Source organism: Centropristis striata, chromosome 8, assembly GCF_030273125.1.
Source record: "Centropristis striata isolate RG_2023a ecotype Rhode Island chromosome 8, C.striata_1.0, whole genome shotgun sequence".
In the NCBI taxonomy this organism is placed as follows: Eukaryota; Metazoa; Chordata; class Actinopteri; order Perciformes; family Serranidae; genus Centropristis; species Centropristis striata.
Window position 1 is genome coordinate 33,942,808 of NC_081524.1, and position 12,113 is coordinate 33,954,920.

The 12,113-nt window shown below is 39.2% G+C and overlaps 1 protein-coding gene across 1 annotated transcript in view; it reads left to right on the forward strand.

Moving 5' to 3' along the window:
* LOC131976915 (RNA-binding motif, single-stranded-interacting protein 3-like) overlaps positions 1–12,113 on the forward strand; it is a 142,311-nt gene that overhangs the window by 1,036 nt on the left and 129,162 nt on the right. The window contains exon 1 of the mRNA XM_059340136.1: positions 1–278. This exon is cut by the window's left edge and continues 1,036 nt beyond it. Coding sequence (XP_059196119.1) covers positions 204–278 — 75 coding nt within the window. The 5' untranslated portion in view covers positions 1–203. The remainder of the gene's footprint in view (positions 279–12,113) is intronic.

Consider the following 12,113-nt stretch of genomic DNA (forward strand, 5'->3'; position numbering starts at 1 on the left):
GTACTATCTGTCCTCCTATCCCTCCTTTCCTCTGTGCGTTTATCACACACAGACCTCAGTAAGAGGAGAACGCTCTCTCTCTGCATCCTCCGCTCTTGGAAAACAGTCGTGCGAAGGATCCAGGCCAGCCCCTCGGAGCGATCTTACCCCACCTGCGAGCTTCTATCTCCAGCCTCCAGGACCTTCAATTGGATTCCAGCTACATGGGAAAACGTTTGGAGCAGCAGCCAATGTACCCCCACTACACCTACTACTACCCCCACTATCTCCAGACCAAGGTAGGATGGCCAGCGAGGTTGACCTATTTTACCCCTCTAAACTCACAACGGAATAAACGTGTTTATGTGTTGCAAATACACATCAGTTGTCATCTTGTAACAATCTCAAAACCATCTCTGTATTTTCTCTATCTAGCCTCTTTAAATGTCCTCCTCCAATCAGTACCAGATCAAGACGAAATTCCATTTTCTGACTTTGCAGGTGTTTGATTTACAAATAATTTGTACATCAGTGGTCATGGACCCAAAAAAGGGCTGTGCATAACATAACTAAAGTCCAAGATTGTGTTTTACCAAACCAGGAATAGACCAAAAAATACTCACTTTTGGTTCTATGGTGAAAGTGTTTGAAAAAGCACTGAGATAGAGGCTGGAATTGCCTCACTAAGACAGCTTGCTAAATGGCACCACGTCCCCTGTCCCCCATCTGTCTTTGAGCAGGAGGATATTGGTGTCACTCAGCTGGGTTTTTCCTTTTCCATCCACACTGAGCGATTGACCCCGTCCTCCCCTCTCCGACCCCACCAGCTCCAAGTTCAAGTTCAGGGCATGAGGCCCACCCTTCCCTCAGCCGTTGTTTTCTCTCCTTCTCTGTCCTTCTCTCACTCTGTCACCTCCCCCACCACCATCTATCCCTCCTTTCACTGGCCATCCCCGGCCCTTACTAACCCACGATACCATGTTCTAGATCTGATTTATGGAACCTGATATACTTCTCCAATTACCAAGAGTACAAAAAATAAACAAGCTCAGTTTTTTCTTTCACTTTTATTCCTATACTCTCTTACTCACACATAGCATGCATACACAGGTCCACACACAATATATTTCACTCTCTGAGTCTTCTACCACCAAGAAGAGGAAAATGGATTGCTAAGGCCCTGATCGATGGCTCCTGCATCATATCGCCCAGCCCTCCATTCCCTTTGTCTGCTGTGATTCATTTGTTTTTCTTTCGCGTGATAGTAAGTGTGAGGAGTTGGCAGGTTTGCTGCAATATTTAGTAAATGTGTACATGTCAGTAGGCAAGAGAGATGGAGGGAGATGCAAAGATAAAAGTGTAGGAGTGGGATGCTATGAGAATAGAGAGACCATGCTACTGGGTGGACACAGTGTGGGAAGAACAGGTGAGAAAATTATTGCTCCACTGTTAAAATAAGTTGAACCTTGAACCAAACGCAGACTGCATGATGCATTTACAGGCCAACACCAACACAACTAGTACAAATGTTCTGTTTACTGGTGTTTGAACCAACAACACATTGGTAGGATTGTCTTACTCAAGCTTTTTTCCTCAGATTCCAACAAAAATGATTTAAAACTGAGCCCTCAGCCAATATCCACTCTGATCTTCATATTGTCTTCCTTATACAGCTGCATATTACACATACATGAGAGGACCTAAATAGCTCTGCATACACACACTTGCATGCTTTCCATTTTCTTTAAAGGAAAAAAAAAAAAGACATACTTAAAATTATAAATAGCTCCTGTAATTTCTTAGCTACTGCCTAAAAAGGCTGAACGCACTAAAAATAACATTTAAATAAATAAATTTGCCACGTTGAAAGAAGCTGTTACTGCCAGCGCACAAAACACAAAGATTACAAGTGGACGTTTGGCTGCTTTCATTTTCTAATTTAAAATAGTTCCACATTGAAGACGTCTTCACTGCTTGTTAACTTTTTATAACACATGCCACCACTGCCACAAGTTGTGGATAATGTTAGTTTACGACAATTACTTACGCAGCATGTTGAGATTCAATCAAGGAATTTAATTTTGCTGACACTGATTAGCCAAATCTTTGGTTAAAATATCCAATTCAGCCCTGGACTCATTGGTGACAGACTAGATTTGGCCAAATTATTGTGTCCACATGTTTTTAAATCTAATAAAAGTTTTATTTTTAATGAACAGCTCTTGTCACTCATTCAGCTCAGCCAAGTACACGCTGAATAAAATGTAGTACTTTATTCATCAGCTTAAATACATCTGCTGTAGCAGCTCTTCAGCTTTAGTTCACAAAATAAGATTAATATTTCCAATTAACTGCAGGATATATTTGCAGATGACGCGCAGATTGTATTTGCAGCATGTCGACATTACCGACTTATCTGCTGATCTCGGAGCTGCACACAGTCACATCTGTGCGCTGTCTGATGTTTTTAAGAATGTTCTTGAGACGAGCAAACAGAAGCTGGGAACTGTTTGTCAATGCACATCTGTGATTTGGTTGCAATAAACAACACCAATGACGCCTAGGCCTTTTTGTGTGCTAATCTGGAAGAGTTAATGCATATCTGCTACTGGATTATATAAACTGTGTTGTTTTTAAATTTCCCTTTAATGAAAGAAAGGCTCTATACAGTAATTGTCTCTTGGCGAAAATGTTCTTTTATGTAATATATTTTTCTCTGAAGAAAATTAAAATGGCAAAAACACAATTCATCTTGATAAATTATGTATTTTTTTTTAACAAATCATGCTTAAAAAAAAACAACTTTGACAGCCGGTGTTTTGGCAGCACTTTGATCATTCATTTTGTGATTGCATTAATACTGCATATTTACACTTGTGAAAAATAGTTGTGATTGCATCAGATTATTTTAATGAACTTAAAAGGTAATCTTATTTTTCTAGCAACAGCGAGAAAGCAGCATCTCTAATCAGCCCTGTCAGTGAATCAAAGGCATCTAGCAGAATTCACTGTGTAAATTCAGGGTTTATTACATGAGATATTTTGCTGTATGCACACGTACGTTAGATTAACTTCAACATTTGATGCGCGTCTGTCACACCGTTTTATGTGTGCAGATGTCACCGTGTCACACTGCTGTTTCTTGTTCTATGATTTATCTCTATCAGTTCAAGGTCATCTAATTTCTCCAAAGTATCTGCAACAGGCATCAGGCCCGAACCACCACTCCATCCATCCCTCCCTCCCGCCAGCCCTCCCTCCGTCCCTCTGCTGTCAAGGTCAAATCAAATTGGATCCTACCTTCCCCGGTGTTCCCTCTCCACTGTGTCTGCATGTGTGTGTGTGTGTGTGTGTTCGCATATCTATCCATATATGAATAAAACCTGCATCCGTATGTCAGCTTTGTGTCCGTGACTGTACATGAGCCTGTAACTTTGTCCATCAATGCGTGTGTGGGCGTGAACTGAATTTATTCACTCACGTTACTCACGTTTGTGTGTGTGTGTGTGTGTGTGTGTGTGTGTGTGTGTGTGTGTGTGTGTGTATCCTGTGTTAATGTGTGTCTGTGTGTGTGGCCTCTGAACAGTGACTCCCCTTGCCTGACCCCTTCTTGGTACAGCTTGCTGTCATTAAAGCTCTACTGAGTCCCAGAGGAACAGTTGTGTGTGTGTGTGTGTGTGTGTGTGTGTGTCGGAGGCCCCATGGAACAGCTCAGTCATACATCTATATGGACCTTGACAACGGCCCAGTGTTTGATCTGCTTGTGCTGCTCTCTGACTTCAAATATGAGGTGTGTGTGTGTGTGTGTGTGTGTGTGTGTGTAAATGTTTTTGGGTGTGAGTGTGTGTGCAGGTGCTTTTCAGGCTCTTTTCTTTGTGTACAATGGAGCAGACAAAGACTTACTAGTTGTATTTATTGTGTGGTCTCTTTTTAGCTCTTTCTCACCCCCCCACCCACCCACCCCCCCTCTCCCCTGCTCACTGATCTGATTGGAGATGTAAATGGCCTCTTATTAATCTTGATTCCAGAGAGTGGAGGCTCTCCTCCTGTGGAAATCAATCATGTGAGTGTGTGTGTGTATATGTGTGCTGCCTTCACTGCCTTACAATAGCAATCTTTAAACACAAGACACACTCGCTCAAAAGCGCACATATGCACCAATTTTACACAAAGGCAGTTATGAAATGACTAGCTTAAACTAACAATGCTTTGCCAGATGACAGAGTGTGTGTAAATGTGCAGCTATTAAACTGAGAATTGCTTTTGCTCTGCCTCCATAATGGGCTATAGGTACAGTTAGTGTACATTAGCAGGGGCCAGGGAGGGAAAGCATGCCCTCTTATGTGAGCCTAGTGGCCCTTAATCATGGCTATAAGAGGGTTTGAGGGGATCGGGGGGATGGTTGATGCTGTAGCGCAGCTGCATTGTTGCATTCGCTTGGGTGATTTGTTAAAATTTAACCAGAGAAGGGACATGCTATAGCTCTGATCTATCATTCTTAAGTACAATCAATGTTAAAGGTTTTCTCAATTGCGTCTGTAAGCTATTTTCAGTCTTATGCAGTTTTGAGGCCATGATTTACTAATCTACTCTATGTAGTTTTCTTACAATTTTCAGGAAATCCACTTTGTGAAATCCCTAATTGGACCAAATGAAAGTGCAAAACAAATTATCGTAGCTTGTTATTGTTGCTGTGATGTTTTGAGCTTTTCCCTGTGGTTGGGGTGGAATGTGTCATATCTACAACTTTCACGGCAATAACAAAAATAATATGAAATGTTTTGTTGTGAAAGTGTGAAAGTGGTATTTATGACACGACTAATGCTTCTTCTTACATTTTTACATACATTTGTTCTTTCCCACTATAAAGCTTCTGATAATCTGGAATTAAAGTTTGATCATCTGGACACTTCCGTAGATAATTAGTAAGTAAAACTTCAGTTGTATAGCAGCTTTTCTGACAGGTCACAAAGTGCTCTACACCTACATCAGTTCAGCAAAAAAGATCATCAAGCGGAAAGCACATACAAGAGAAAAATCATAATAAAAATAAAATAAAATTACTATTATAGTAAGATCAACCCTTCAAATGAAAGAAAAGCCTATTGAAAGACATGTCGCTCCGCAGCAAAAGAGCAGACACCTGTTTTATACAGAGCGCGCAGTATGGCCAACATTTTTTCAACCTAAGTCATCCTGTGAGTCATTCATAAGTAGCTGGAAAATGTAGGCAGGAGCTGGACCATGGAGTGCCTTATAAGCAATTAAAATAATCTGAAAATTTGTGCTGAACATCACTGGCAGCCAGTGCAGCCAGGCTACAACAAGAGAGATGTGAGATCTACAGCAGTCTTAAAGAACCTAGCTGCTGCATGTTGTACAAGCTGAAGATGTGACAGGACAATTTGACAAAGGCAGGTGATAAGGGCATTACAGAAGTCAGGACGGGAAAAAATGAAGGAATGAATGAAAAATGAATCAAAAGACGGCCTGGAATGTTTCAACAAACAGGATTGAACCAATTTATCTACATGGTGTTCAGGTTTAATTTGATGGTCAAATATAACACCAAGTATCCTAGAATTTGGTTTGACATAGGGTGCAAGTGGGACAATACACTGATGACAAGCTAAGTTTTGTCAGAATTTAGCTGAAGAAAGTTATGTGACATCCAGTCCTTTATAGCGGCTTAACGGTTTCTGAAGTCACCTGGGTTTAGTGATATATGTAGCTGAATGCGTCCAAGTTACAATGATAGAGCAAATGATTATCTGGCCCAAGGGGAGTGTATACAAAGACAAAATAACAGGTCCGAGGATTGACCCCTGAGGCACCCCATAAACCAGCAGATATAGGGCAGCGATATATATTCCTTTATCTGTATGTGTATGCAGAGTTTTGCCTCTATATGTCGTAGAGCTATTCAAGTTTTTAATCTTTTTAGCCCTGTGATGGTGATTGACTGAGGATGTGAATCTTTGATGATAATCGTTAAGAGCAAGATAAGAGAGGAGCTGAATGAAAAAAAAGTCATATTATCAACCAGCCGATCATTAGTTTGCTGCAGATCAGTGTGCTAATATGCTCAGTGGCACACGAGGAGCTTTAATTAGGGTAATGAGAAACAGCATTCAGCTGATATCAAAGTAATGGCACATGCGGACACGCCCGGACGTCTAAATAGAATTTTCCATCCTTCAAAAATGAGCTTTTCACATTCAATTACTCTCTATTATGAGCAAGATAAATGTGGTCAGTGTTGGCTTAGCTGTGATGAGTAAACATCATAAAGGTAGGAGGAGAAAGAAGGACACACACAACATGGAGATACGCATGTGTAAAGACGCCCTATGAACTTGTCCACACACACACACACACTCCCTTTACTATCGCTTCCTTCCCTCCTTTCTTCCTTGTTTCCTTCCAAGCTTCTGTTCCTCCCCTTGTCAAACATAAAGTACTTCCCCTTAGCAGAAACAGCGACCATAAATTATGCAGCACACATCACAAAGAGAATAGTGTGTGTGCGTCTGTGTGTGTGTATGTGCAAAGTAAACAGAGGGTATAGGTTTTATAGCACGACATGCATTCTGCTCATGCCCTGTTTCTCCTCACACATCTGCCTGCCAGCATCGGTTGTAGTTTTACAACCGACAATATTATCATGTGCTTGTTGTTTAAGACCCAGCTATTCTGTTTGGATCTCAGCTCTGCTCTTGATAGCATCATATGCCAATGTAGAGAATGGAGAAAAGCCTTATGTTGCCTTCTTCTAATGCCCTACCCAACACTCATGCTCCCTCCTTTTCCCTGCTTTTTCTCTGCCCCTCTCTCTCTTTTCCTACCTCACTCCCACTGTGTTCTGGGCTCTCTCTCTCTCTCTCTCCCTCTCTCTCTCTCTCTCTCTCTCTCTCTCTCTCTCTCTCTCTCCTACCATCTGTTCAGTTTGCCGGGCCTGGGTAGTTTTTACTGCTTAAAAGGGACTCTCCTAACCACCCATATATGTCCATTTATTATTCTCCGTGGGCTGTTCTATTCTTGTCCCAGTACAGTAGCGGACGCTGACCAGTGCCTCGCTATGTCGAATAGGATCGAAAAAGCTTCAGCAGGTCAGCGCATGCACGGAGGGGTGAGAGAGGCTCACCCCTGCCAGTTTTGTAATAGAAAATATGTGGAGGAGGGAGAGAGAAAGGAGGATGGAGGAGAAAAAAGGATGTGAAAGAGAGCAGAGTGAGATATATCAGAAAGAGAACAGATGGCGGTAGAAAAAAGGAATTCAAAAGAATAAAAAAATAGAGATAGAGATCCAAAGGGAAATAAAGAGCAATGCGGTGAAGGAGACAGAAGTTGCAGGCTGGGTCAGGGAATAATGGTGCTGCTGCATTTTTAATAGTTGGCCACTTTGTAGCGACCCTTGTCTAATGGATTCTCTGCCTCTTAAAAGCTGCTGTCAGAGCCCTCTACCTCAAACAGTTACACCACGGAAATTGCTGAGGGCTCCAATAGTCCCCAACACTTCCTGATAGAATGGCCAATGATCTAATATTGTCTGGCAGCAAACATCATTCCAGTTAGTACGCAGATGTTTTGGCAAATCGTGTTTAGAGCTAAATTCACTTACAGGAAGCAGCGACTGAAATACTCCAGGCTTAAAAAAGCATCAGACTGATATCACAAGTCTGAGATGTACAGCTCTGGCCATCAGTGTGCCGGCTTTTAGAACGCAGTGCTAAGTGCCTGACAAAGACTTTATTGGTGGGATGAAAAGGGAGAGACAGAGAGCATAACCTCTCGCTGTTAGCTATTTTAAGTGTGTGTATGTGTGTAGTAACGTGCGATGCAGAGGGTATGGCCCCTAAAGCAGTGAAGCTGATCTACTTTCTGGAGATACTCCACTCTGTCTAGGATTTTCAAAATGTGAGTATCTCTGCAGTATAGACTGTGTAATGTTCAGACTTCACATCCTGTCATTAACAGAACAGGTTGAAGGATGAATATATTTGTTGATTACTTGATATTCAACAACATGGTTGGGCATCACAGTTTTTGCAGTGTGTGTGTGACCCAGTAGTATAATACCTCTATTGATTACAGCTTATTATGCAAGTATAATTTAGGTGTCACAAATGATTGGATCAAGTTGGGTCGAGTGTGTTTCAGTCTGAGCTATTTGATGTTGACAGCCTGTCTGAATGTATCACACTGTTTAAAACAATGTTTACAGATTCTAACTGGCAATGTTCTGATCCAGACGTTACCCATCATTCTTATTAAGATTATTAAAATATGTTTGGTTTTATGACTGGACCTGGACCCTCATCATCACGTCAAGTATTAATGGTAACACTTTCAGTGACACCCATGTCTATAATGCATTATGAACATACTTATAATCACAAGTTTCATCACTATACAATGCAATCCTTTGCATCTTCATCACTTTGCATTAATAATATTAGCTTGTTGAGCATTATAATGATATATAGATACAGATCAATGCATCGTTACACCTTTACCTCTAATGTATTTGAAATCTGCTTATTGCCCTATATAATTATAGTTATAAGCTTGGATAAATATTCATATTGTTTTATTACGATAATTATAACACATTATAAAGCATTTTGTAATGACTTAATGTTCTTTCACTTTACTCACAGCAAACAATCACCACTTATAATACTTTACTTTAAACACCCAGTGCACACTTATAATCACATTCAATAAAAAAAAAAATGTATTACAACTATGAGAATGCTATTATACTATGTATAATAGGTTATACGCTATATAATATTATGATGCTGTACCTTATAAGTCGTTATAAAATGTTTAATAATGTGTTATGATTATTGTTATAAAGTTCATTATTATTAGTGCATAAAACTATAATTCATTATAGAGGGGTGTCAAAGAAAGTGTTACCGAAATAGTTTTTTTTTTAAATGATAAGAAAATTAAAAAAAAATGTTGTGTGCTGTAATTGAGAATATATTTAATAAAATGGAGTAACCAGGTTTCAGCACAGAGCTGCAGTTCACTTGAAGTTCACTCACCTTCAGCTTTCTGCTGAATACGCAGTTCTTATTGACAGCACTTCTTCATTCACCTTTTCACCCAAATGTAACACTTTTTTCTCAATTTGAGCACATATTAGTAAAGCAAACTGCTTTTTAAAATAATTTGTGTTTGTGTTGGATTTAAAAATCTGGTCAAAATTTCTACAAAATTTCAATCTGACAGACTTCTCTCTATATAGTCCCATCTGCAATAATCATGTTTTTCTTCCAGCCAAATTAGATCCTGTCATTGTTCCTTGGCAGAGGGCAGGCTTAAGTAAATTCAGTGATCTCTACATAGACGGAACTTTTGCCACATTTGATGCTCTCTCCACCAAGTTTAATTTACAGCGCTCTAACCTTTTCCGCTATCTTCAGATTCGCCATTTTGTTCGTACCATCAGCCCATGCTTTCCTAATTTACCTCCAAAAAAGGGAATAGATATTATTCTACAAATTCCCATGCACCATAGAGGTCTCATCTAAAAAATCTATAATTGTCACATCATTCACATTATTCAACAAGGTGACACTCGATAAGATCAGAGCAGACTGGGTAGAGGAACTTGGAATAAATATCTCTGATGCAATGGGTCGACCTTATGTGCTCGCCTTGGCTTAATTTAGTTCAAGGTTCTCCATCGAACCCATTATAGCGGAGCCAGACTCTATGATTTATTCTAATGTCAGTGAAACATGTGAACATTGTCATATAGCTAAGGCTGATCTGACCCATATGTTCTGGTCCTGTAATAAACTGTATCATTTTTGGACTATATTTCAAACTCTATCTGAAGCTTTTAGCAGAGATATCCAACCTAGTGTTGAAATGGCTATATTTGGAGTCCCAGGAGAGGGTTCATCAATGACAAATAAAATTAAAAATGTGCTTGCTTTTTCAACTCCCCTTGCCCGGAGAAGAATCCTGTTAGAGTGGAAATCAGCACATCCACCCAAAGTCTCTTCCTGGATGAAGGACCTGATTATATTCCTTAAGTTGGAAAAGTATTGCATTAGAGGGTTGACCCAAAAATTGGGGGAATAAGAAAAATAATGTATGTTGAATATCTGTGATCAATATTCATTCCTTCAAATAAAAACATGCCAAAAAAAAAAGATGTCCTGTATCAGGACTTTGTGTATGTGTTGGTTTTCAGCTTAAGGATCATTAGCAGATCTGAGTGGGAGCCTTTTTTTTTTTTTTTTTACACAAAACCAGTTGACCCGTGATATCCCTGTGTCAAGCTGTTTACACAGAGTGTGGGCATGGGACATGAGTCATGCAGAGCATCACACATGGGCAGATGTTGTCTGTATTTGTTACACCTACACCTACACACAGTCACGGATACTGCCACATCTGAATTTCATTACCTCCCTCCTTAAATTACGCATACATTGATCCAACATAATTAAGATGCTTGTTTTGTTTCCCTTTTTTTCATGAAAGCCATCTATATTATACAGTACAGGCCAAAAGTTTGGACACACCTTCTCATTCAATGTGTTTCCTTTATTTTCATGACTATTTACATTGTAGATTCATCAAAACTATTAATGAACACATGTGGAATTATGTACTGAACAAAAAAGTGTGAAATAACTGAAAACATGTCTTATATTCTAGTAAGCAAAGGGTGGTTACTTTGAGGAATCTAAAATACAAGACATGTTTTCAGTTATTTCACACTTTTTTGTTAAGTACATAATTCCATATGTGTTCATTCATAGTTTTGATGCCTTTAGTGAGAATCTACAATGAAAATAAAGAAAATGCATTGAATGAGAAGGTGTGTGTCCAAACTTTTGGCCTGTACTGTAGTATGCACCTTGGTCTGACCTATCAACATCTATTAGTCATCTGTAATAAATTAAATAATTATATAATAAATTAGCCCATTTTATCCTGTTTTGGATTATGTGGGGTATAAATATGTTGGAGAAAAATCCAAATCTATAAAGCTGATTTTTCAAAGATGTTGCTGATGTAAACAAATAAATATCTTGTTGAGCATCTCTAGATTTTATCCAGACTGTTTCTTGTTTGTATGTAAACAAGAAAAATGACAATACTTGGTGTGCACAGACAATATATGTATACAACTAAAATTATTCATCTCTAACACCAGCCTTTTATTTGCATACATTCTGTGAATCAAAAGCATGATGTCATTATTATCATCAACGTGGGATTTGGTCGGCACATTTCTAATTCTCATTTTGTGTGAGGTGGCGGGGTGTGGGGGTTTGTGCGTTGGTGGGCGAGTGATCCCTCCACCAGGGACCAGAGAGATAATTGAAAGAATGGCCTGAGGGATTTTCCCCCATATGTTGTTCCTTATCCTACTTAGCTGTTGCTTCCTTCTATCTCTCTCATTTTCTTTCTCCCTCTCACTCTTCTCCTTGCATCTTTCACTGTGTCTATTTTTGTCTGAGGGTGGTTTAGGTCAGACCTGTTCAAGGAAAAATCCAGATATTGTGAATCGATCTGTGATTTTAAACATTTTCCAGTCATTTTATCATTTATCCTTCTCTCCTCAGCTACTTCAGTGTCTTTATATTTCACAGAATACCTTTTAACATCCTCTGAAGAAGTGGACCTGCTGAGTCCATCTATTTATGGAGAGTGGAGAGATTAATAAGGGTGGTGATAGCTGCAGTAAAGAGAGTCTGACTCTTCAGTGGAGAAAATGTGAAAAGGACTCCACTTATTGTCTTTAGCTACATACCGTGGGAGAAAGTCTCTTTATGATATGAGCTCATACTTTTTTGTTCTTCCCTGGCATTTGATATGCCACACCTGGGGTCAGATTGCATAAACAATATGAATGTGCAAGTACACTTTTTAAAAATTAATTAATTTACATTTTAATTTACATTTGAGCCACCTCAGTGTGTTAACCCTCTCTCCATTAATGATCATTTCATTGTGAAGCACTTTGTTAAGTAAGTTTTAACATGGATGCTATGAATGAATGATTGATCATGCTTCTGGCATTTATTATTATTATTATTATTATTATTATTATTAATAACAATAATAATAATAACAATTATTAATAATAATAATAAGAA